This window comes from Miscanthus floridulus, chromosome 1 (assembly GCF_019320115.1).
Source record: "Miscanthus floridulus cultivar M001 chromosome 1, ASM1932011v1, whole genome shotgun sequence".
NCBI classification, from domain to species: Eukaryota; Viridiplantae; Streptophyta; class Magnoliopsida; order Poales; family Poaceae; genus Miscanthus; species Miscanthus floridulus.
Window position 1 is genome coordinate 185,342,762 of NC_089580.1, and position 27,030 is coordinate 185,369,791.

General features: G+C 47.5%; 1 protein-coding gene across 2 annotated transcripts; it reads left to right on the forward strand.

Annotated features, from left to right (window-relative positions):
• The first annotated feature begins 11,784 nt into the window (after positions 1–11,784).
• LOC136505222 (low affinity sulfate transporter 3-like) lies at positions 11,785–16,607 on the forward strand. Of its 2 annotated transcripts, XM_066500372.1 has the most exons (12): positions 11,785–12,399; positions 13,025–13,073; positions 13,193–13,400; positions 13,541–13,715; positions 14,380–14,445; positions 14,551–14,781; positions 14,882–15,008; positions 15,094–15,380; positions 15,462–15,655; positions 15,734–15,819; positions 15,988–16,064; positions 16,165–16,606. In XM_066500372.1, exons 1-12 carry the CDS (start codon positions 12,085–12,087, stop codon positions 16,315–16,317), a joined length of 1,968 nt encoding a protein of 655 aa, XP_066356469.1. In that variant the 5' UTR covers positions 11,785–12,084; the 3' UTR covers positions 16,318–16,606. The 2 variants fall into 2 exon arrangements, with proteins under 2 accessions (XP_066356469.1, XP_066356476.1); XM_066500379.1 differs by lacking the exon at positions 14,380–14,445 and having other exon boundaries at positions 16,165–16,607.
• Positions 16,608–27,030: the final 10,423 nt, after the last annotated feature.

Consider the following 27,030-nt stretch of genomic DNA (forward strand, 5'->3'; position numbering starts at 1 on the left):
GTGCCTATAGTTAGGGCATCTCCACTGACCAGGAAGTGAGGAAAGTTTAATTTTACTGCAACTTTCCTCGGTCGGTCGTCTGTCCACCGGCAGGGATGCAAACGCACTACTATCTCCAACAGCAAATTGCAATCATCCATGCGTTCCGGGGCTCAGGTCTCAGGTCTGGGCGTTTCGCTTTGCCTAATCATTGGCTCATTGGATCGTGCTGCACGTGCCCTTGCTAACTACTACTACTGTCTGCATAGCTTCCGGGTTGGGGGTTGCTGCTAGCTTTTTATGTGGTTATAATGAGCGTATCTATCGACGTCTCTGCAAATTCTGCCGTCATCAGTGAAACAAATCCAGTGTCAGGGTTGAACAAAACATTGTGGTCACCACCCTACCACACAATTAGTACTAACTAATAATGCGGATAAATAATCATTATTCTCTGGCTGAGGGAATTGCTGGATCCTATTCATATATACTCCAGAGTCGCAGAGCCAAGCTGTACGATCGCCACAACAGCCTTATCGTATATATGCGTGATCCAATGCTTATCTGAACCAGCATGTACATGTATGATGTATCCACAGCAAGTAGCAACATTGGGTTGCATCCACAATAGCCAAGTTGACATTCTTGAGGCGACAGATGATATCTCTTCTCCCATATCCGGAATGTGCATCAGTGCATGGGTCATATGTTCATAATATTCTCTTAGCATAATTGATGTTAGAATCTTTATGCGTAATAATGCATTTCAAGATATGCGGTAACAGAAAGTGAGCACATGGTCGCAAGTGCAGCAGAAGAGTTGACCAACATCACTATGAATTATTAAGCAACCCAAACCGTGATGTGAATGACTAACTGAGACTGAATCAAAACATGCAAGCATGCTTCTCTGAAAACACAATTAAACTTCTGTGCTCCATCCAATCGAAAATAGTCGAGTATCATCCTACATTTTGCTAAGTAGGGCGTGTTTGGAATGCTGGCCCGACGGTCCGGCTGCGCTCTCCGGATGCAACTCCCGTGTTTGATGCCGTTTGCCCACTCGCGAGCTTGGCCAATACAATGCAAAAACACCTCTCTCCTGGCTCTGGGGAAACGAAACTCCCCTCCATTTCTCGGTGGCCTGGCTCGTCGCAGCGCTCACGCGGCTCGGTGCAGCGCTCACGCGAGGATGGAATCACCTCCCGAGCGTGTTTGACTGCTCACCTTGTATGGCTGCGGCTGGGTCGCCGTTCGTCCTTGTCGCTGATGCCAAGCCCATCGCCGCTGCAGCCAAGCTGGTCAGAGATGGCGTGGAGAAGGGACTCGTCGGAGAGGAGGAAGAGAACCCGAGCTGCTCGGGGTCCTCAAGGGCGCGGTGCCGTAGATTCCGGCAAGGTTGAAAGCCTTAGTTTGGTTTTGAATAATTGATGAAACCTAGGGGCTAATCCTTGTACTAAGTGTGTAGACAAGAAAGGATGGTCCCATGCCAAGTGATAGAGCAAGAGGATGATCATGATGGATGGTGATGACCAAAAGATGGTCAAGTGCTCAACTTAAAAAAGAAGAAAGAGAAAAACAAAAACCAAGGAGATCAAGGCAAAGATATAATATAGGTTTTTGTTTTGGCACTTAAGACATCATAGAGGCTGTAAGTGCGTTTAGGATCGATATCCGTACTATAAAGAGGGGAAATCTTTGGTTAAATTGTTTATCGAGTGCCACTAGGTGACATGATTCTTGCATATGCATTAGAGACCTAGTGTGCTAACATTTAACCCTTAAAAAATGCTTGAGAAAATGCTAACACACGTGCACACAAGTTCTACACTTTATGGTTAGCAACTTGGAAGCAAGGGTGCAGAGGTTGAGGACTTAGAAAAAGAAAAGGAGGAGAAACTCCTTGACCGGACTCTGGCCTCGAGGTGACCGGACTCACCCTAGGCGCGTCCGGTCAACTGGCGTAGAGAAGGGCGCCCTCGGGTCCTCGACCGGACTCGGCACAGTAAATGTGACCAGACGCGTAGGGCCTGCGTCAGGTCGGGGTATGACGTATGCTGACGTAAGCATTCTTGTGGGGAAGAACTGACCGGACTCTAGGGCACGTCCGGTCCCTAGTGTCCTGATGCGTTCGGTCCATAAAAATCGACTCTGGATGCTTACTAGAGTTGGCCTAACTCTGAAGTGGTGTGGCGTCCGGTCTGAGGGCGGTGTGTACGGTCAAGGCATGGCTGGTTCGGGCAAGCGTAGGAGCGGACGCAACAACAGCGCATTCGAATAGGCACAGCGGCGTCCGGTCAACACTTAGCCGTCGAGGCTGAGTCACTTGACTGTTGACATCTAACGACGCTCGTTCAAAGCGGGGACACATGGCATGATCCACGTGACCGGACATAGGGGGTCAAGCGTCCGGTCAATCTAACCGGTGCATCCGGTCGAAGCGTAGAGGCACCCCTTTGAGCACAACGGCTCTATTTCATTGGGGATGGCTATAAATAGTGTTTGGCCAGCTCCAAGGCAACTCTCCTAGCACTTTGACATACTTGACATCCTTGTGAGCTTAAGCAAACACCTTCAACTCATCTCCATCATTGATTCATCATCATAGTGAGATTAGGAGTGAATTCAAGTGCATTTGCTTGAGTGATTACATCTAATGGCACTTGGGGATTGTTGTGGCTGCGGATTTCTTGTTTCTATTGGTGGTTGCCACCACCTAGATAGCTTAGAGCAGCGAAGGAGATTCAGCACGTGTTGGTGATTGTTCATGGTCGGCTCTAGTGATTATGAGGGGTCTTGCACCTTCCCGACGAAGAGCCGCAAAGTAGCTCTAGTAAATTGCTCGTGTCATTGAGTTACCTCACTTATGAGTAGGTTCTTGTAGTGTCCAATTGTGTGGACGAGGTTCATGCAACACCTCTCAGCCACCGAACCACCAAGTGTTGGTCGACACAACGGGGACTAGCATGCCGGCAAGCACGTGAACCTCGAGAGAAAAATCTTGTGTCTCTTGTGTGATTGGATTTCTCCCGATGATTGGATTGACTACATTGTGATTGATTCATTTCCTCGACATGGTGGTATAATCACCCTACCCACTCCTTTATATTCATGCAAATTAGTTATCAAGCTCTTTAGTGTAGCTAGTCTTTGAGAGCTTGTTAGTTTGGTTAGTGTGGCTCTTTAGTTAGTCCATGAGAGCACACTAGCTTAGTGAGTAGTGACTTAGCTCCTGTATGTGATAGAGATCATAGCAACTAGAATTATTGGGATAGGTGGCTTGCAACCCTTATAGAGCTAGAGCAAAATTGCATTATGTCATTTGTTGTACTAATCAATTGCTCTAATGCCTTGTAGATTTTTAAATAGGCTATTCAACCCCCTCTAGCTATATTAGGACATTTCAAAGGTGCAGCGTAGCGTGGTGTCCTTGCCCAGGACGTCGTGGCGACGGTGAGGACGCGGGACAGGTTCGTGAGCGGCGTGAGGCCTGTATAACACCCTCGGTGTTATACAGTGAATCACTTGCTAAAACATGTCATGAGCATCATATTTAAGTGATATTACATGTGATGTGATGGATAGGTAAAGCATTGTAACTTAAACGAGTCGTAAAAACGTAAAATGAAAAGTTAATTCACGATTTATAAAGTTAGCAAGTAGAGATGTTAACTAATTTTTATTGAACAAAAACGCTATAAAACATATATGTGACACCTTAATAAAGTTTAAAGTACACACTTTGTATAAGATAGTGCAACTTTTGTTTTAACAAGATAATAATGCCAGCTAACATTTCTAATAGCTTGGAAATCGAATTTGAAGCAAATCCAACTCAAGACAGTCAATTTCTTAAGTCTGAAAACAGATTGATAAAGCTATATTTGGTAATTTATTCTACAAAAATTGAGTTTAGGAGTGGTGTCATTCTTTAGCTCTTGTTGATAGCCTAAGGTGCCCTCTTTAGAGTAGTGAAGGTGGTTTGGGGATTGGATCAACTGTGTAGTTGTTTCGAACGCTTTAAATTTTGTGCACATCGTGTTTTCGGGCTGTTGTTCCCGGTTGGACGCGATCACCATGCCAAGCGGCCTCGATGTCGTGGCGCTCGATGCGCGCAAGCGCACGCATGGCCACGCACTGGCTGGCTGGAGCTGTCCCCGCTCTGGACGCATCACTGGCCGCCTCGGGCTGCTGCCACGCGTAGCCGAGGCTGCCCGACTCGCCACGTCGGGCTACCCCCACCTGCTGTCGTTGCCACGCGTTGCTGCTGCCCTCCATGCCACGCCACGACAACACCGCTATCGCTGCCGTCGCATCGCTACACTACACTGCGCCACTGGCCCGCCTGGACGCTGCACACACGAGGCCAAACCACCGTCGCCATGCCATTTATGACACTGCGGCGCGCGGGCCACGCCGACCTCAAGCACGTGTCATCGGCTAGTGCAGGTCATGGTTGCTCTGGTCACATCAACCGTGTCCCACCAAGCAAGCACAGGCCGAGCCATGACTGTGTCCCCACCGTCTCCTGCCCCTCCCCTGTCCTCTTCTTTGCTGCCACCGCTGAGCCGCGCCAGCCCGCTTGCATGCGAGAAGACATCCTCCATCAATTCCATGCGCCTGCGCCTACGCTCTCACATCGTCTTGCTGCCCGCCCCACCCAGACTTGAACCGTGCAAGTCCAAGCTCCAATTTGGAGCTTCGCCCCACCACCGCGCTGTTAAGACCCATCACCGCCCTCACCATGGCCAGCCCCCTCCTCAACGTCTCGAGTTAAATTAGCTACACCACTAGCCCTGCCTAGAACCTCTCCTCGTCGTGCGCACCTAAGACACACCTCTATTGTTGCCTCCTCGCCGCTGGCACTGCCGTGTCGCTGCGGTTCACCGTCGAGCTCGCCACGCGCACACGGTCAGGCTCGCTCGGGGCATCTCCGGCCGAACCATCACCTCCGCTAGGTCAGCGGTGAGTCCCTGTTGCTCACCCGCTATTCCTACTGCCTTGTTAATACTATGGCTCATCGGAACACCATCGCCATTGCCGTAGGGTGCCCACCGTCATGGAGAGGCCCTTCTACTGCATCTCAATTCGTGCAGCCGCCACCCATCGCTTCACGTCAAATCCTAAGTGAGTGTTGGCCTCGTAGATAGGTTAGCATGGGTCCCGTGTGGCTGGTGCAAGCGCTAGTGCCACCGCTCGCCGTGTCGGCGCGCGTGGGGATGATCGAGGACCATACGTTGTAAAGGAGGGAGATTGCGAGGGTGTTCTTGCAAAGTTGTTTGTATATAGGAATAGTGTGAACAGCGCCGTGCGAATTCTAGGTAGTGCATGCGCGTCTTTGCAAAAGCCCCAGCACGCGGGCTGTCTCCTACTGCAGGCCAACCTATGTGCGTGAGCCACGCCTGCGGGCCGCGTGTGCGCACGCGCTGCGCGCAAGTGGGCCGAGTCCGCGTGGTTGTGGGCCGCGCTGGTGAATTCGTTTTTTCTTTTCTTAAGGAATTAGAAATAGCTTTATGTTTTAATTTCTGAGCTAAACTTTGAAAATTAATATCAATTCGCATAGGTGTCCAAAAATTGTGAAATAAATTTTGTTGAGTTCCTAAAAATATTGTCTATCTGATGGTATGACTAGATTATGCAGGTTTGAGTTGAGGCTAAGGCTTATTAAATCATTTGAGAGTGTTTAACATTATTTAGGTTAATATTTGTAGGATTTTTTGTGGCAAATTGGTAATAGTTTTGTTCATGAATTTTTTACAGTAGATTCATTGTATTGTTATGTGCTCACTGTAATTTTGTGGCCCTAGAATAGACCGAGAAATAAGGTAGTTAGGTGCTCCTTGTTTTAATATATATTAAATTATTAATAAAAGAAGAAATACATTTTAGTTGCTAAGATAATACTTGAAGGTTTCATACCTATTTTGTGCAAAGGATGGGTAGCTTAGCATCTTAGTCATTAAAGTTAGCTTAGTAGCTTGGTAGATGTATTGTTATTTTAAGAGTTGTATTGTCGTAATACTAAGTGTTGCATCATCATTGCATGCATGTAGAGAACGAGTTGGTGGAGTTTGTGACCACGAGCGAGCAGGAGTACGAGGAGGTGATCGAGGAGTATGAGGAGGAGGTTCTCGTACAGGAGGGAGCCCCGAAGCCACCAGTGTCTGACTTTGCTGACACCCCGCCTGCCCAAGGCAAGCCCCGGTGCATAACCCTTATTTTAAATGATCACTGGATATATATATATATATATATATATATATATATATATATATATATATATATGTGATGTGCATTTATGTTACATGATTTATATTGAAACTACATGCATAGATAAACCTACCAAGAGTCCTACTAGCATAGGTCGAGTAGCTGCTATGCTTAGGCTATCGGTAGCATGAGTAACATGCCGTTACTCATAATAGGTGATTATTATTATTACTCTCATGATAAAATAATGAAAGGAAATGGAGACCAGGTAGGGATATGGTACGGGTATTGGTGGGTGTAATAGGTTATGTCCTGAGGCCTACGGGGCATAGCTTGGTTACACTGTTTTTTCTATCCGTGTTGGTTAAGGACCGTCCGTTGCATTGGATTCTAGTCAGGCCACAGAATTATTATCCAGAGAGCATATGCTTGCTTATGGGAGCGGGAAGGCTCATTGCTCTCTTGTTGTGGGTTTCGGCACTTTTCGGATTGACTGATTGGAGGCGGGAATGGTGAAGGTCTAAGCACCACATTGAGTCCGAGACTCAGGAATGGGGGCTTGGAGTCCAAGTTTGGACGGGAACCTAGACCCCTTGACAGGAGAGTGGTGGGTTGATCCTGCTTGTGCCTAGGGTACAAGCGGGGCATGTGTTTTGGGGCACCCAGCTAGGATACATTGGTTCGTGAGTCACCGTGTGATACGGTACGACTTGTCTATGATCTAGCACCGTAGTAAGAACTGGATGATGAAAGGGAATGAATGGATTTGATTGCTCAACTCTTGCTTGAAAATAGAACAGGTGCTTACATAGAATGGTTAGCTAATGAACTAATCATGACTGCTAATAAAACACCTACATAAGGATTCACTACTAGTATTGCTTTTCACCAAAAGGAAACCCAGCAAACCATAAAGCTTATCATATCCTTTGGAGTCAGTAAATTATTTCCACTAGTCGGGTAAGTCTTGTGAGTACATTGTATACTTAGGGTTTATTTACCCCTATTGCAGGTGCAGCTTGAGGAGTGGTTGTTGTGTGGAGGATTCTTCTGGCGGGCACAGACGGATCCTTGTATCTTATCGTTAGATGTTTATTTTAACTCCGCTGTTTAAATTTCGCACTCTGAACTTGGTATTGTAATAATGTATTTATGAGAACTCTTGTTGTATGAAATATACTAAGTATTATAAACTCGTTCTCATTATTGGATCCTGGAGGAAAAACATGGATTGTTCGAGTTCTCCCATGGGGTGTGATCGACGGAACTGTCCGACGTAGTTAACTTTTGGGGTGCTTAGTGTCTAGTGAAAAACGAGCGACTCTGAAAGTGTGTTATTTCGAGCAGTTCTGCCACAGCCTACGAGGATGGTGCCGATGTCGACGAGGGGGGGGGGGGGAGGGGTGCCACCGGCCGTGCGCGTGGTGTCCTCCGTCGTGCCGAGCCACCGCCAGAGCTTGTGCTGGCCACCATGGTGGCCGAGGTGATGGACGGGTGGCACAGCTCCTCTCGGTCGCCTATAAAACACGACGCCGAGCTGCTCTCTTCCCCCATGCTGAGCTCGCCGTGCTGCCACTCACCTTCTTCCTCCTCACACCGCCTCCTCTGTTCTTGAACACCAAAGGTGTGCGTCCCGTCGATCTCCCTCTCCGAGCTGCAATCGGCAGAGGTAGCTAGCCTGCAGGAACCCCCTCATCCTCCTATCTCCCCATACCCTTCGATTCAAAAATAGCAACCGAGGTCGCTGCCGAGCGAAGCTCTGGCAGTCGTCCTTGGCGGACGTACCTCACGAGCACGAATGACCTGTGCTCTGTCTCTCTGTCCTGTCTCCCATGTCCCGTATCTATCTCCCTCTGTTATTTCATTACAACCCAAAATGCTAGCGCCACGCACAAGCAAGAGGCCATGGCCACACGTCGAGCCGGCCACGCGCGCGTCGTGCCGCCGCCGCCGGAGCTTGTGCTAACCACCATGGTGGTGGCGGCGCATGCATCGTGTGGACAGTGGTTGGCGACTCGTGTCCATGGTGGAGGCAGTGGCCGGCGAGCTGCTGCAGTGCCTCAAGCGCGGCGGCGTCCCTGAAGAGCTCGCCGACGCTCACCGCCTAGCAGGTGCTCGATTGAATGCCAACAAGAGAAACAGGAGGGTAAAGCTACCATATTCCAGATGCAAGGTCATCCTATCCAACCATACACCAAACCAAACACAATCCCAATCTGACCTGGCTCACTATGTACATGGCAATCAAACAAGAGGTGTTACACCATGGAGGCCAGGCTTTGGCTGGCCACAGCCAGGCCAGCCAAGGACACATGCATGCCTGTCGATAAATGACTCGTACATAATTTTGAATTATTTTTTATGAGAGAATTCTACTATAACTGTCCACCAACTAATAGAAATTGTTCACCACTCCGGTTTCAAGCTGAAATCTATATCTCTTATAAAGAAAAGCCCCACTGCAAGTTTTATCTAACACCAGAGTGTTCCACGTCATCACAAGCTGAACCGTTGCACATCCACTATCTCCTTTTGCCATGTACAGGTTCTGAAACAGTGCACTTCGTTTCATATTTAAGAATAAAAAAGTCACTAAGTATTAATGCCATGGTAGTGGCTCTTGAAACAGTGCACTTCGTCTTATATTCAAGAATAAAAAAGTCACTAAGTGTTAATGCCATGGTAGTGGGAGAGGATCTCAGGAGAGGTAGCTAGCAACAAATTGATAAAAGGGCGCTGCACTCATCAGATAGCGACATGGCGTCCATGGCCACATTTGCTGCCTTGGCGTGCTCTCTCTCTCTCTCTCTCTCTCTCTCTCTCTCTCTCTCTCTCTGTGCGCTTCAATCTTTGTCTCTCTCATATTATTTGCTGCAGTTTAGACGATTGAGGTCACAGTATTCATACGTACGAGTACTGTGCATCCAAAATCCTCATGTTCTCTTTTTCAATGTTCCATGAGTTCTGCCAGGGTGAAGACATCACATATTCACATTACCAAGCAACTGCCATCGTTGTATTCTACTGTGGTGCAACTCCAGGCCCTGTTTCGGTGAACTCTTATCATGAGGCTGCTACGTGAAAATATTCTCGTAAAAAGAATAAATTAGCTCACTCACTCAATATGGCTCCATTCATTATATTTTCAACAAAATTTCTTTCTATATATATAACCATATTTGTATATTCTACTATGGTGCAACTCACATGTGTCCATTAGGCGGCCTCAAAATTTCATTAACAAAACTCTAGCTTTATTCTATAACACGTCTTTTGTTCATTCATCACTTGCACTCACCTAATATTGTCTCTAAATTCCCACAGCAACGCGCGGGGAATTCTTCTAGTGTAATCAATGAGTGGGTCGGGGAAGATCGGGAGTGATATAATACCTTGTATATCTTTTGTGGGAGCTAATTAAACTTCTCGTGAATTTGAGTTCTACCTCTCTAGCCACTCTCACTCTTGCATTTAAGCAAACAAATGCTCAAGCATGTAGCACTTATGTAGCAGATTATTTGAGTGTTTGTGGTGGAACAAGCTTCTAGGGAACATGTGTATCTAAGCATGTGACCGTGAGTCCGTGACCCAAGAGAAGGGGTGAATTGAGTTACTAAAACTAATCTAGGGATCTACTCAACAGACCATTAGATTAACCTAAACAAACTAGCAAGATGTGCAAACAAGGGTTAATCTAGTGCTCTACTTACCACCCCAAAAAGTTTGCAGCATATAGCCAATCCTATTACTTCAAGGCACTCTAGGAAAGGTAAATGTGGACAATAACAAGAGTAAATGTGGATGTTTAAATGTGCTAAGTAAAGTTGAAAAAGAAGAGGACAAACTCACAAAGACGCAAGGATGTACGCCCTAGTGTCGGTGGGCAAACCCCCACCCCTAGTCCGCGGTGCTCCAATGAGAATATGTGCCTAATCACATAGCTTAACTACTCCGGTCAATTTCTCAGGCTCACCACAAAGGCTCTTCTCAAGAAAGGAATGAAGTGTCAGCCACCCACCTAAGCTTGCCTCAAACTACCCTTCTCTTCCAATCACCTTGCAACCATCCACTGTGAAGCTTTTCCACCAATGAAGGGTCTTCTCTGATGAGGACATGACACACATGCATATGACCATGTTTGGCGCATGGTATGGAGAGGTAGGAGGGTAGCAAGGGTGTCCAAGTCAAGAAGAAGGTCCGAGGCTAATTCGGTTCGAATCCCCGAGGTGGAGGCCCAAAGCAACTCAAGTTCGAGTCTGCTTCGGCCTCCAGGACCAATCTTCCTTCAACTGGTCACCCAGGACGCATCCGGACTCCATTTTCGATGATCCATGTATGGTTGGAAATCTAATTTGATAAGGAAGCCAATCCAAGTGGTCTCACGTCAAAAGACCTTCGAAATCAACGGGAATCGTCGAAACAAGTCAGCGTCCAAAATCTGCCAGGGTGCTGCGACACCGTCTTTTGGTCCGTTGGACCGTGTATCGTGTTTGGGCCCATTAGGGGGCGCATCCAGGGGGTGACGCCCAAGACTCTCTAAATAGCAGCCGTGGGCTCTCCTTAGGGTTTGGGTTTTGTTTAGTTCTTGATTTCCTCGTGAAACAGACATCGTTTTGCTACAACTGTGCCGTCAAGGCTGCTTGCTGTGAACCAGGGCCCTAATTCTTGATCTTGTTCGCCTGTGGCGATTAGTCCTTTCGAATAAAGACTTGAACTACTTCTCGTTATCATAAGCCTCATATTTTCCTGATCTTGAGGAATGGATGGTTTGGAAAATAAATAAACCCCTGCACGTTGCTGCAAGACTTTCTTAGAAATATTGCATGTGTGAGTTAAACCTGCATGTTGTCACATACATTCTTATCAAATTGGACAAGGCAATGGATGAATTCAATAAAGAAACTAGAAGAACTAGACCAAATTATAAGACGATGAAATGACAAAACAAACAACAATATATAGATGCTTTCTATATTTCTTAAGCTTCATGGAGATTAGATAGCTTGTATTAAGAGGTTGCAAGTTAGTGGGATGACATAACTATTAGTGGGAGATGATGTGGATAGCTTACATGTTGAGATAAAATTTATAGTGGAGATTAGCTTTATAAGAGATATATAAATACGCAAATTTCTAGAGACAAATGTCTTATTTGCTTCTGGTCTTATCTGCTCCATATTATTTTATTCCAATTGATTTAGTATCATTTATTTTTATCACTTCAACATGGTCTAATTCACATATGTAATAGTAGTACTCTCTCCATTCTAAATTATAAGATATATTATTTTTATTATATATTTATATCTAGATGTATAATAAAAACTACTATTTAGAAAAAAAAGTCAAATGTCTTATAAATTGTAACTAAAGGGAGTACTATTAGCGCGCTGGCAGCAGCACATTCGATCATCGCGGGGGGAGGAAAAGGGGAAAAGGCACTCCAAAACGCCGTCCACCCCGGTGACTGATGATGCATGTGGCCTGCTTTGTGGCATGGTCCATAGCAGTCCACTACCAGTCTACCACACCCAAGCCGAGCAGCCCATATATAGCAACATGTCAACTTTGCTCCGGCATCCACACCCCTGCAAGTGAGCATTTCCTCCCTCGGCCGGGGCGGGGCTCATCCATGCACGGGGACGGGATGGATGTCTTCTTCCTCTGACCGGCCTCTTGCCAGAGAATCATATCGCCGTTCATGCATATATGTGATCCGTTTCCCAGGGCCGGTGATGTTTACAGGAGAGGAGGAATTCTAGCCTGCCTCTTCCTCTGATCGTTGTCACGCCCACTGCAAGATTCTCCGTCCAACCGCCAGAACCAAAAGCCCTTTTAAAGCTAGGGAGCTCCCAGCTCCCGAGTTTCCCCAAACACTTCATTCAGCCTTCAGCGATGGAGGCCTCGGCAGCGGTCGAGTCGTCGGCTACCGTGTCCGTCTTCGAGGTATCCAACAAGCGGCCAGACACGGCGAAGCTTGTGCTCAACAGCCCCAGCCCGCCGAGCCTGCGCGAGGAGCTCGTCGGCGTGGTCGGCAAGGCGTTCCGGCCACGCGCCCCCGGCGGTGGCCGGGCGCCGTGCTGCCCGTGGATCCTCACGGCGCTGCAGTGCGTGTTCCCGGTGCTGCAGTGGGGGAGGACCTACACCCTCAAGTCCTTCAGGAGTGACGTCATGGCCGGCCTTACTCTTGCCAGCCTTGGCATCCCTCAGGTAGGCGGCTCTGCCGGTCATGCCACACGTTTGCTTGCTCAATTCACGCGTCAGTTTTAGCTCTGCTTCCTCTCAAAAACTTTACACACGTCTTTACTTGTTGAGTAGTGATCTCAGCAAGAAATAAAAACCAACGCCTTGTTTAGATGACCCCCGAATTCCAAGTTTTTTCACTCTCTTTCCATCACATCAATTTTTAGCCGCTTGCGTGGAGCATTAAATGTAGGTAAAAAAAATAACTAATTGCACAGTTTAGTTGAAAATCACGAGATAAATCTTTTGAGCCTAGTTGGTCCACGATTAGACAATATTTGTCAAATAAGACGAAAGTGGTACTATTCATCGAGTTGCAAAAAGTTGCAATCTAAACATGGCCCAAGTTACTTGAATTCAGGACGTCTTGAGGTGACAACTGACAAGTGTTTCTTGCACTAAATCTGTAAAGCAATGAATCCTGATGAGACAACATCAGTTACTAACTTACTATTGTCAGGAGCCATCATATACTTCAAGGATCATATATAGATTTTTCCTCGAAATTTTCTGATGTGACATGTGAGTGTAGAGTTTTTTTTCGTCCTTATCTGACATGTGACTCCTTTGGATCTCGGATCTGATATTGTAGAGCATTGGATACGCCAATCTAGCCAAACTGGACCCTCAGTATGGTCTTTGTAAGTACCAATCACAAGCCTCCTCTCCATGATTGATTGTTCAGAACAATTTAGCTTGCGCCAAAGCACACGCCATGTTTCTTTCTCTAGATCACTCATTCCCTTTTTTCTTCTGAAAGACACAAGTGTCGTGCCACCGCTGATCTACGCTGTCATGGGGACATCGAGGGAGATCGGCATCGGCCCAGTCGCCGTCGTCTCGCTGCTGCTGTCGTCGATGATCCAGAAGGTCGTCGACCCGGCCGCCGACCCGGCGACCTACAGGTCGCTCGTCTTCACGGTGACTCTCCTCGCCGGGGTCTTCCAGGTCTCCTTCGGCCTCTTCAGGTACGGTCTGCCGCTTAGCAAGCACTCGTCTTTTTTAATTACACAAGTACGTGCAAAACAACATGCTCTGCTCCCACACGTCGAGACGTCTGGTCTTACGACTCTTACTTGTGTGACTGTGTCGGTTCGTCACATCCCAGGCTGGGGTTTCTCGTGGATTTCCTATCGCACGCTGCCATCGTGGGGTTCATGGGCGGAGCGGCCATCGTGATCGGGCTGCAGCAGCTCAAGGGGCTGCTTGGACTCAGCCATTTCACCAACAGCACCGATGTTGTTTCTGTAGTCAAGGCGGTCTGCTCTGCGCTACATGACCCGGTGAGTCGTCGTCTGTCTCTCTCGGCTCGGCGCCACGAAAATGCCGAGCATTTTTTTATTATTACTTTTGTGTAAATATATAAAGGGGCACTAATGTACCCTCATGCATGCCCCACTCCCACAAAGAGAGTCAAGAGTGTATCTTCGGATCGAACCATGAGCTGAGCTGGATGTTTGATTACCGAACCGAGCACACTGCAGATATCAAACCGTGGGATGACAGAGCAAAAGCGACTCCTACTTTCAGTTCGCATCATGGACAATAAAAAACGAAGCACAGCTTATGAAGTAGTACTTTTTAATTGTTTCATTGATCCCATTAACCGATGATGCTTGCCCTGTGTCAGTCTGGATTCGATGTTAGGACTGGAGCTGCCCTTAGTCACGGTCATTGCTTGGAACAACAGTACTCCTACTAGTTTTCACTTTTCAACCTGGCACTACGGTACAGGAACCTTTTTTTTTTGGGGATGAAGGACATGGCCACTTGCCTGCACACTGTTTAGTGTTGGATTATTGGAATCCACCCACCTTCATGTCAAACTGTCAACACCGCCATCTTGTGCTTGATGTCCGCTTCTCGCGTGGCTCATGTTCTCCGTATCATGTTTGCTTCTCATATGTGGCTCCTGTTCTCTGTGCTGTGCATGTCATCCAACTGCAGTGGCACCCGGGCAACTTCCTCATCGGATGCTCCTTCCTTGTATTCATCCTCACCACACGCTTCATCGTAAGAAGATTCAATTCAGCCACTCCTCTTTTTTACTGGCTCATGATATATATAAATCAGACGGTAACTTACTAAACCCAACGATGAAAACTCAATTCATGGCAGGGGAGGAGGTACAAGAAGTTGTTCTGGCTGTCAGCGATTTCACCTCTGCTGTCGGTCATCCTGTCCACCGCTGCAGTCTACGCAACAAGGGCCGACAAGCACGGCATCAAGATCATACAGAAGGTTCATGCAGGCTTAAACCCAAGCTCAGCCAAGCAGATACACCTGAACGGGCCGCACACCACGGAATGTGCCAAGATCGCCGTCATCTGCGCAGTCATCGCCCTTACGGTATGTACTTCCCGGCTGCAGTAAGCCGTTCATCTTGTGTTCCATGCTGAAATCTGAAATGCGGATTGCTGAAAGAGAAAGCTTGCATTGCCTCTCCTAGGAAGCTATCGCCGTTGGCCGATCTTTCGCCTCGGTAAGAGGGTACAAACTTGACGGCAACAAGGAGATGCTGGCGATGGGGTTCTCGAACGTTGCTGGATCTCTGTCCTCGTGTTATGTGGCAACAGGTGATCAATATGATTACTGAGTGATGGCTGTTGCAATCTTTCAGGAAGAAGCAAAATATCCTGACAGATGTTTTTCATTCATCAGGTTCATTCTCCAGAACAGCTGTGAACTTCAGCGCGGGCGCCAGGTCGACTGTTTCGAACATCGTCATGTCCATCACCGTGGTCATCGCCTTGGAGTTGTTCATGAAGCTCCTCTACTACACGCCCATGGCGGTGCTCGCCTCCATCATCCTATCGGCTCTTCCGGGGCTGATCGACATCAAAGAAGCTTGCAACATATGGAAAATCGACAAGATGGATTTCCTCATTTGCCTTGGCGCATTCGTTGGTGTCCTGTTTGGGTCGGTGGAGATCGGACTTGCAGTTGCAGTAAGATGCATGCTTGATACACCTCCATTTGAAAATTGTCTTTCAACGTTTTCTGACTTGTGAGGGGGCTGATTGCTGCAGCTTGCCATTTCCTTCGCAAAGATCATCATACAGTCGCTTCGACCTCAGGTAGAGGTTCTTGGCAGGCTCCAAGGGACAAATATCTTCTGCAGCATCAGACAATACCCTGTAGCTTGCCAAACTCCGACCGTACTACCGATACGCATGGACACATCCTTCCTCTATTTCATCAATGCCACTTTCATCAAAGAAAGGTACTAGCAATCTCAATATATAAATATGGGTTTATAAAATGTTCAATACAAATTTTCCAACAAATGTTGTTCAATCAGGATCATACAGTGGGTTCGGGAAGAAGTGGAGAACTCAAATGGAAAAGCGAGAGAAAGGATACAAGCAGTTGTCCTTGATATGTCAAGTGCGTGCCCCCAGAATCTCCAAGATTTTATAAAAGGAGATGCTTGCTTGACTTTTTTAGCTAATTCAATTTCATATTAGGTGGAATATACACCAATGTAGCTGTGAAACCCATGTTCAGTGCTAATTTGATACAAAAATGTGCATACCCATGTTCCTGTTTCTACAGGTGTGGTAAACATCGACACTTCAGGACTCACGGCACTGGAAGAAATACACAAGGAGTTGGTGTCTCTTGGCATACAGGTGAAGTACTAAATTGATCAGGGTACCTTTACGTTTGGGTAAAAAAAAAGACATATAATGCCAAATTGCCCGGTTATAATGCTGAAACAACTACCTGCAGATGGCTATAGCAAGTCCAGGATGGAAGGCAGTTCAGAAGATGAAAGTGTCGCGGGTGGTCAACAGAGTCGGAGAAGACTGGATCTTCATGACAGTAGGTGAAGGAGTGGAAGCCTGTCTAGCTGCTCATAAAGGCACAGCTCTCGAATGTTGAGCATGCGTCAATTAGTAGTATTAGTACTGCTAAGAATAATCCCATAAGCGAGGCAGCTTTGCATCCTAGTATGAAGGTGTTACCGCAAATGCCGACAAGCAGAAATGCATGCTTGCACTTGATGGAGGCGAAGTACCTATGATATGACTGATTGACTGAAGCGGTCGTGGCGGGAAACAATCCTCTGTGGAAAGGACAATCCTTGAGCTTCACATGTTTGGTGCTATCTTCATGATGTGTACTTGTACTTAGTAATTAAACATGTTTTTCTTTTACTGTTTCTTCCTAAACAAAGATGAAACCTTGACCTAATAAGAACTAAAGGAGATTAAAAATATACAGTTGCGCGTTTGAAACCTAAGAAACAGAGAAAGAAAAAAAAGAAAAGTACAGGCATGCGGCCGGTCCGAAGGCGGCGGCCTCGACGTCGGACGAGGGCGCAAACTGAACCAACCTGCCGTTGCCCTCGGTCGTGCCGCCCGTGCGGGCCTTTTAGGTCATGATGAACGGCCCAACAATATATAATAGGCCAGAGTGGTGGGCTTACCATTTTTGCCAGGCCGCTCAGCCATTACACAGGCCTACTTCTTGGCTGCACCCCCAGTCTCGTCGATGACGACGAGTGCCGGGCGCCCGTGCCGCGAGTAACCTTTCGTGGTCTTCCCGGTCCCGGCCTCGAGCCGCCGGACACGTGGCCGTCTAAGTGCTGTGCGCCTGCGCGCGCCGCCCTCGTGTGCCGGCACGGCCGCGAAGATGATGGCTTGTAGGGAGCGATGCGTCGGACGAGAGGGAGGAGGCGCCGAGAAGGGGATGGATGGACGGTGAGGAAGGCAGCGATGGAGCAAAACGCAACTCCCGAGAATAGGGGAGCGAGAGCCCGTGTCGGCCTTGGTTTCAGGTTCGTCCTCGATTTCCTGAGAAATGATATTATGATATACTGTAGCTCCCTTTGGCTGATTCGTGGGCTCTCAAACCACGGCCCTTACTGTTGATTCTGGGCTCCCTTGCTGCTGCTGCTACTGTTGGATTTTTTAATACATCTGTTCTAATATAGCTCTCAAATTAGATCCCTCAAATCCATTGTACTCCTCGCTCGGCCAAAAAAAACTTTAGTTTCCTCGAAAAAAGAAGCACAATTCATACACCTTGTTTCACTTTGGTAGAAACTGGACTGCAGTGGTACTAGTTGAGAGTTGAGATAAATGGTAAAAAAAAAACTAGACCAACCTAGGGGTAACCAGGTGGCGAAGAAAATAGGCACACAAAAATTTAGCTCGACGAGGACTTACCTAGATGGTCTGGTATACATCCACACCCTGGACCAATTGAGCTAGCTCAGGATGTTTCCTCGAAGCTTGGAGGAGGGGGTCAGGAGGGAGGAGAAGAGAGAGAGAGAGAGAGAGGGGTGAATGGTAAACTATTCTAGAAAAGACTTTTTACCGGTGCAAGTATTAACAAATCAATTGCTTGTGTGTTTTTGGGGCCAGAATTTAGCTGCCTGGCAAGTTGTAATTTGGTTTGTACAGTTTTTTGTTTGTTTTGCCTTTATTTTTCTAATAAAAATATGGCAAAGCTTTTGCCATTCATTAGGAAAAAGTATTGTTATCAAATCAATTGGGTCATCTGTTTGCCGTGAAAGAAACGGAAAGAAAAGAAAAACTTAGTTCCATCCAGCCCTCGTCCGTGCAGGCTTTTCTTGTCCAGTGTTGGAGATGACCCTTGATGCTTACTTCCATTCGATACTGAGAATCTTCATATCATAGTAAGTGCTCAGACCACTTCCATGTTTGCTGTGATCCAGATCTGGTCTGGAATTTTGGGTTGCAATGCCCCTTCTGGCCCATCTGGGGAAACGGCAGGGAACAGTGCCAAAATATGTGGTCACCACTCACGCCAGTCAGTCACTGACCACCACTCACCATTGTTGGCTTGTCCAGCAATATTCATTTCTCAAGCATGTTTCATTACTAAGGTCAACTTCTATCAAAACAAAGGTTGAACCATTTAGTTTGCTAATCAGTGTCAGCGCACCTTGCAAGTTCCACCACACTGTGGAATCTTGAGATTCAAATCTTGCTTAAGGCAAAGTCATTTGGTCCATTGGCTGAGTAGGAATGGTATAATTGATCTTTCAGAAAGAACACTGATGTAATCAATGCCTGACAACTAGATTCAGCACTTATATCATACATATGATACGCAGTGCACAGAGAATATTAGAGGCATTCTCCAAGATAAGCCTTTGTCTTATTTTTTTCTTGAACACGTAGGAGGATTACGTATCATTTCATTAATAGGTAGAAAAGGTGGTCTAGTTACATTCTGATTCCACGGCTTGGGTTACTTCTGTCATTTCATTAATAGGTAGAAAAAACCTCCTGTCTTATATACTATAAATTACTTCTGTCATCATTTATCCTATGGTTACACTAATACATTTCTGTTTTGTTTGCTGAAAATTATAGTGGTTCAAATTTGCAGTTATTTGAGTATCAGATGTGCATTAAAATGTATGGCAAATCTTGTCAAGCTCAATCGTTTACACTTTTTCTTTCAATCAACTATTTTGAAAATAGAGCTGCAATTGTGAATTTATGGCAAATCTCTTTAAGCTCAATCATTTACACCTTTTCTGTAGTGCCTTTAATTTCTTGGTTGGCAAAGATCACGTGATTGGAGCAGACATACGAAATGCTATTCTTGAAATCCTCATAACGGGTAGTTGTAACTTCTAAGTGCTATTCTTTGTTTTTCTCTTGCTATTTTTATGTTTTGGTTCTAGAGAACTCTTTTGTAATGGTTGGAACCACCTTTTTTAAGTGTTGATTGCTGCTCCTCCACTGAAGCCTGACATGTTGCTCTCATATAAGTGATCAATAGTTTCAACCTTTGACATCCATGAATAATGTGTGTACGAGCACAAGCACCTACAGTGTAGTCCATTATAAACAATATTGCTCTAGAAAAATGTTCACACATTCATTCATACTAGTTTTCTCAATACTAGTGTGGAAACGCCAAGGTTCAACTGAGATGGGAGCATGACGAAAGAACAAGTTTCCTTTTTGAGAACGTGCTGAGCACATATTTCATTAAGGAAACAGAGTTTTTACAATGACCATAAGAAAACAACAGAAAGATAACCAACAGCTATTACATGCAACCTACAACCTCAAAGATGACCAAGGAGCGACGGACGACGCACATTGGAGAAGCGACCAAACCACAAAGCAAAGGTTTCAACCCCCCAGAGGGACTAACCTTGCAGCCTAGAAACGTAGACAAGAGAAAGTGTGCTTCACAACCATGTTCCCTTACTGATTTGTCTTCCCTTGTGGCTAAACACAAAATTACCAACAGTGTCAGGGGGATTTTTTTTAAAAAAAAATTAACACTTTTTGAAAACTAATTTTAAATCTAATACAGTTGATTTTTTTTAAAAAAACTAACACTTTTGCCGCTCCTATTTCCCTGGCGCGGCCAAATGCCTGTGTCGCGCTATGCATGGTGGCACGACAGAGGGCTGACGTGGCGGCGACCGGAATCGTTGACCGCTGACGGGGCAGGGCCTGCCGCGCCACCGATCTTGGCGCGGCACTGCCGCGCCCTGATCCGTGACGCGACAGAGCCGAATAAAACCGACTGTCGCTGCCCGCGTCCGCCAGTGGCCGAGCAGCTGCCGTTGCCTGAGCAGCGCTGCAAGGCCGCCTGGCCGCCGCGGCCGCGTCCGCTCGCGCCAGCCAGCCCGCCACCGAGCACGGCACGGCCGCCGGCTGCCCGGTGCGGCCGTCGAGCCCCCACGTCGGCGCGCCACCCTCTCTGGCCACGCACGGCGGCTGCCCGCCGAGGACTGCGCCCGCGCCTCTCGGCCCGATCTAGCGCGCTGCAGCGAGGTACTCCCCTAATAGGTAGTAAAATTATTAAAGTATAGTTCGTAGAGTTAGTAAAGTTATTTAGTTTAGTTAGTATAGGTAATATAGTAAGTTAGTATAGGTAGTAAAGTTAGGTAGTTTAGTTAGTACAATTATTGAGTCTAGTTATACATTGGATTTAGTCTAAGTAGTTGTTGTAGTTAGCCTTCTATAGATGTTAATATTAGATTAGTAAGTACAGTTATAGTTAGAATATGTATTAATATTACTATGGACATTACGTACGACGATTTCGACGACTTGATGAAGTTTCTTCAAATGCTTTTGTAGATAGATTGTTGTGTTAGAGTTTTGTGAAACGACCCCAATTTCCGTGAAGGGAAATCCACAACGTCGAAGTGTAATAAGATCGTTGTAGATCATATTACCCAAATTCCAGTCGAATATCACATCCATACAACGATAATATCAGAGTACAAATAGTGCGGAATTACATAATTTATTACATCGCCGCATTGGCGGAATCAAAAGTAGCATTCATTCAGAACAGCTTGAAGATAAGATCGCCAAACTCGAGCGTAGGCACGAACCCCTCATCCGTCAAACTCCTCAGAACTATACTCCTCAGCAGAACCTGTGTGCCAAAATTTATTAGTATGATTTGTACTGGCCACTCCCAACCCTATGAGCATTGCTTTGTGGATATTGGATGCAAGTTGGGTATAAGCAAAGTAAACCTATAAGGCTAGGGTTTCCTATGCAATAGCATATCAAGTAAATAGTAATAGTTTGTCAATCTTTAACACCATTCCCATACACATTCCACTCTATTCCCTTTCCCGAGCTAGGTTTCGATCCTGGGATCGACATACCACCATCTCCATACCATCACCATACCATACCATACCATCGCTCAGTCGACAGGCCAACTCCCTCTCGGCACTGTCTCAAGGCCCGTAGCCCCTGGCTACGTCCAAACACTCATTCCCAAGGGGGGAAAAGAAGGACTCATCTCTCTATCTAGTTTAAGCGAAACCCAGGAAAGGTCCATAGTCGACCAGTCGGCATATGTATCGATCGATCAACCATACACTCTGCAGAGGTTTTACATAACCACAAGATCCGCCTTCCTCGCTGACCGTCGTCAACTGGGCTGATTCCGGCCGCTTGCTAGCCTAGGATAATGCCACTCTACCATTCAGCCCTGGTACACCCCAAGTCCGGTCTGGGGTGGCTGAAACTGTGAGTCATGAACCGGGTCCACAAGGTCTCCATGAAGTCTCGGAAGGGTGTGGGGGAAATCCTCCGCACCCCGTACCTTCCTCACACTGTTCGCTATCAACCTAGCAGTAGTCGCAGTATCCTACCAAGTAGTCCGGTCGTCCCGCACCATATAGGGCGAGTGGTACGTAAGGCTTCCCGGTGAGTCTGAGTACTAGTAAGTCCTTAGGTTTGACCAAGTTAGAATGTCTTCATCAGGGTTTCTATTTACTGCGCCACCACAGCACCTCCACCCTAGGCTCCTCCCATCACAGGATCACACCCAAGGCCACCTCATTTACCATTTACCCACCACAGGTATCCATTCTAGGGGTGCCCAGGTAGCACCCCACGGCAAGACTTGCCCCAGGCTCGTCGTATACTTCAACTTGGTCGACACAACTCTCACCCTCCACGCACCCAAGTCACACTCGCAGCACTCTCCCCATGGTCCAGATAACCCAGTTTCCACCACGCATCATTATAGTGCAAGCGTAGTAGAAGTAGTAAGCAATGAAATATCATAGCAAGCGTGTGACTAGCCTAACAGCAGGGTGAGTAGGGGTAAGGTTGCATCAAGGTATAGGCCATCAAGAAAATATACTACCATGCAAGTCCTACCACAATGTGATCATGACAATAAAGTATGCACTAGCATTCCTATTTTAGCTATGCGTAATAGGTGCTATGAGATTGGGTGGGATGTGACACCTTCAGTGTTGTCGTCTCCGTACTCCTCACGGTACTCATGATCCTTGTCCGTCTAGTTCTCCTCCGAGTCTGCAAACGACCGCATTATAGTCGCGTTAGCGACGTCTATAGAATAGCACAAAGAAGCAATGAAAATTCAAAAGAGCCAAATGCACTCAAACATGGGTCCATTGCGTAGAGCTTGATTTTAGATGAATTTTGGTCCTGGTTTCGTATTTTTCCGAGGTTGTATGAATTAGTTATGAATTTCCGAAGATTAAATCTATTTCTGAAAATGAAAAAAGGCTGAATTAATCCTGGGCTGACACGTGTCATGCTGGGGTTGGTCCACGTGGCTTGCTGCCGTCAGCATGACATCAGCATCATGGTTCCGAGCTGACTGGTGGGGTCCGGATGACGTCAGCATGACGTCATCAACGTCATGCTCACCGACAGGTGGGGCTAGAGGCTATTGAGTCACTGACAGGTGGGTCTGGTCATAGTCAATGGCGAGTCAACAGTCAACATCTTTGGTCAACGGTCAGGGTCACTGACGTGTGGGGCCAGGGCTGCTGACGTCATCAGCTGATGTCAGCGTGACGTCAGCATGACGTCACCTCGGCTATGCTAGCTTCTGACATGTGGGTCCCACGTGACGTTATCAAGACGCCAGCATGACATCATCATCTGACGTGTGGGTCCAGCAACACTGTGTCGCTGACATGTGGGGCCAGGTCAACGGTCAATGTTGACTGGTCAACGATCAATATGGGCTGGGTCCGAACTGGGCTCTGGTGGGCTCGGGTTGGGCCGGTCTGGGCCAGGTTGACCCGGGCACGTGGCACGCTGTGATGCTGCTACGTCGCGGCCGTGGGCCTTTATTGGGCTTTGTCCACAGCGTGGCTCACACCGTGTGGTTCACGGTGGACCAGCGCTCATGGTCCATAGACCTACGGCAGGGCGCATGGTGGACCAAGTCCACCGCCTCTTCTCCTTGGCTTGGCTCACATGCACCGAGCTCACGCTCGGGTGGTCGGCGAGGGGGGGTGTTCCCCTGTTTTCTTCCGCGGCGGTGCTCCCGTCGGCGGCGAGCGCCCGGTGAGCCCCCGTGGCAGTGCTGATGTCCAATTGGAGAGGGGAAAAGTTTCCCCGGGTCACGGCGACTGCGTCTGTGGGGTCAAGGTGGCGGCCAGAGCTCCCCAAGGTGCTGGCCACGGCGAGCGGCGGCTCAAGCTCTATCGGTGTGCGGGAATGGCGTGGGGCTGCAGCATAGGCCGGTTCTATGGTGCGCGTGGGCAACACAATGCACTAGCAGGCATGTTGGGTAGGTCGAGGGGTCCTCCAGGGCCTCCGGTGGCTTTGGCCATGGCGACGCCCTTTCGAGCATGACGACGGCGTCGGTGAGGTGACTACGGTCATGGTGAAATGTCTCGGTGGGGCATGTATGCTTCTACGGATGTGAGGGGATGCAGCGGGGACATTCCAGGCTCAAGGCGAAGCTACGGGTTCTCCTGTGGCCGGTAGGGCTTCCCGGCGGCCACGGCGAATGGTGACGACGGCGAGGCACGCGGGTCACTACGGGCTCCAGTGAGGTGGTCACGGCGAGGTCATAGACGTGTGCATGGGTGCGGGTGTTCCCAGTGGCTAGAGATGGCCTTGGCCTACACGCTTCCGGTGTGGAGCACCATGGCCGAATAGCAAGGTCCAGCGGCGAGCAGAGAGACCGGAAGGCTCACCTTAGGTGGCGTGGAAGAATGGATGGTGATGCCGTGTCGATTTGAGGCCGTGTAGCTCCGATAGCCGTGCAGTGCCATGCTGAACTGCGTTGGTGATGTAGACGACAGCGTCGCTCTCGGCTCCGGCGGTCTCAGCGAGCTTTTCCCCTTCGCAGCGGCGTCAGCGTTTCCCCCCTTCTTCCCCCACTCTTCTCTCTTGGCTCAGGTGTGCTATGGTCGGCCACCACGATGGCGGCGGGGTGTTGGGAGAACCCTAGGGCTCTGGGCATGGCTTTATAGCCAGAGCTCTGAGCTCTATCTTCGGCGAACGGGCGGACGGTCGGTGATGCACTGTGGGCATCGAACGGCATTGCGGCGTGGGGTGGTTGGCACGGAGGTCGCGTGGGCGATGCGCCAAGGGGGGACAGGAACATGCCCTGGGCATGACCCCTAGCCCGCCCCTACCACCGCTGTCGGCTCTTGGTCGTGCGGCGGTTGAGAGCGGCATGGAGAAGAAGAACATGAGGGCTGACGGGTGGGGTCTGTTGGCAGCGACTGTGAAAGGGGCGTGTGGGTGAGCAGCGCGTAGCTGACGCATGGGGCCAATGTGGCAGCGATTGCTGGCGGTGCTGACAGGCGTGCGGGCGTGGGTGGCCTACTGGGCCGGCTTGCTGGGCCGCGTGCGCGTGCGCTGAGGCTGGCTGGCCGGCGTGGGCCGAGCAGGCCGAGCCTGCGAGGCCTTCTTCTCCCCTTTTTCTTTTCTTTTTTTGTTTTTCATTTCCTTTCCATTGTTTAAATTCAAATTTGGTTTAGATTTTGAATTTAAAACTGAGGTAACTTGTTCATTGGAGTTTAGGGAATTTTGTTTAGTAATAAACTTTTATAGAATTGTTAGTCATAACATAAAGCAATGAGAATCCAAATCACAATTTAAGTTAATCATGTATGCAACATCTATTTAATAGAGATTAACAATCATAATCAACATATGACATGCTATGCTTATGTATTGACTTAGGTTGGGTTACTTTACATGACACTCATCATCACATGGAGGTTTTGAGAAAAATTTTGTAGTTGGTATTTTTGGTGTGTGGATTTTTGGGTTGTTACAGTCCTACCCCCTTAATAGAATCTTGTCCCCGAGATTTAAAGCATAACGTATTCTTCGAAGAGGTAGGGATATTGTAGCCGGAGGTCAGACTCTTTTTCCCATGTTGCTTCTCTCTCAGTATGATTACTCCATTGAACCTTGCACATAGGAATAGTCTTGCTATGGGTCTCTTTGGTATCTCTGCCCAGAATTCTGATAGGATGTTCTTTATACTCAAGTGTATCTTGAATGTCAAGTGCACCAGTTGGGACTGCTTCATCGGGTACTCTTAAACATTTGCGTAGCTGGGATACATGAAATACGGGATGTACACCTGTCAATTCCTCAGGTAACTCAAGTTTGTAGGCGAGCTTTCCAATTCTCTTGCAAATCTTGTATGGGCCAATAAATCTAGGGGCAAGCTTGCCTTTCACATGGAATCTGACCGTTCCACGTAGCGGGGATACCTTGAGATAGACGAAGTCCCCCACATTGAACTCCAGTTCTCTTCTTCTTTTGTCAGCATAGCTCTTGTATCGACTTCGAGCAATTCTCAAATTCTCTCTTACCTGAGCAACTCCTTCTGCATCTTGAATCTTAGCGAAGTCAAAGAATGATCTTTCTCCCGGTTGGGATCACATCAAGGGTGTCTTACAAGGTCTGCCATACAGAGCTTCAAATGGCGACATCTTGATACTGGCTTGGTAGCTGTTGTTGTAAGAGAACTCTGCATAGGGTAGACATTTCTCCCAATCAGATCTGTGATTCAGTGCACTAGCACGAAGCATGTCTTCTAAGATCTAATTTACTCGTTTTGTCTGTCCATCTGTCTGTGGGTGGTAAGCGGTACTAAAATCAAGTTTAGTTCCAATAGACTTGTGCAGAGCTTCCTAGAATCGGGACATAAATTGTGGTAAGCTCTTTTTCCCATGTTGCTTCTCTCTCAGTATGATTACTCCATTGAACCTTGCACATAGGAATAGTCTTGCTACGGGTCTCTTTGGTATCTCTACCCAGAATTCTGATAGGATGTTCTTTATACTCAAGTGTATCTTGAATGTCAAGTGCACCAGTTGGGACTGCTTCATCGGGTACTCTTAAACATTTGCGTAGCTGGGATACATGAAATACGAGATGTACACCCGTCAATTCCTTAGGTAACTCAAGTTTGTAGGCGAGCTTTCCAATTCTCTTGCAAATCTTGTATGGGCCAACAAATCTAGGGGCAAGCTTGCCTTTCACATGGAATCTAACCGTTCCACGTAGCGGGGATACCTTGAGATAGACGAAGTCCCCCACATTGAACTCCAGTTCTCTTCTTCTTTTGTCAGCATAGCTCTTGTATCGACTTCGAGCAATTCTCAAATTCTCTCTTACCTGAGCAACTCCTTCTTCTGCATCTTGAATCTTAGCGGAGTCAAAGAATGATCTTTCTCCCAGTTGGGACCACATCAAGGGTGTCTTACAAGGTCTGCCATACAGAGCTTCAAATAGCGACATCTTGATACTAGCTTGGTAGCTGTTGTTGTAAGAGAACTCTGCATAGGGTAGACATTTCTCCCAATCAGAGCCGTAATTCAGTGCACTAGCGCGAAGCATGTCTTCTAAGATCTGATTTACTCATTCTGTCTGTCCATCTGTCTATGGGTGGTAAGCGGTACTAAAATCAAGTTTGGTTCCAATAGACTTTGCAGAGCTTCCTAGAATTGGGACACAAATTGTGGTAAGCTCTTTTTCCCATGTTGCTTCTCTCTCGGTATGATTACTCCATTGAACCTTGCACATAGGAATAGTCTTGCTACGGGTCTCTTTGGTATCTCTGCCCAGAATTATGATAGGATATTCTTTATACTCAAGTGTATCTTGAATGTCAAGTGCACCAGTTGAGACTGCTTCATCAGGTACTCTTAAACATTTGCGTAGCTGGGATACATGAAATACGGGATGTACACCCATCAATTCCTTAGGTAACTCAAGTTTGTAGGCGAGCTTTCCAATTCTCTTGCAAATCTTGTATGGGCCAACAAATCTAGGGGCAAGCTTGCCTTTTACATGGAATCTGACCGTTCCACGTAGCGGGGAT

Coding starts and splice junctions, on each gene's coding strand:
- LOC136505222 (XM_066500372.1), top strand. CDS start 12,085: ATGGAGGCCTCGGCAGCGGTCGAGTCGTCGGCTACCGTGTCCGTCTTC. Junction 13,716..14,379: donor GCTCTGCGCTACATGACCCG/GTGAGTCGTCGT, acceptor ATCCAACTGCAG/TGGCACCCGGGCAACTTCCT. Junction 15,656..15,733: donor GCCACTTTCATCAAAGAAAG/GTACTAGCAATC, acceptor TTGTTCAATCAG/GATCATACAGTGGGTTCGGG.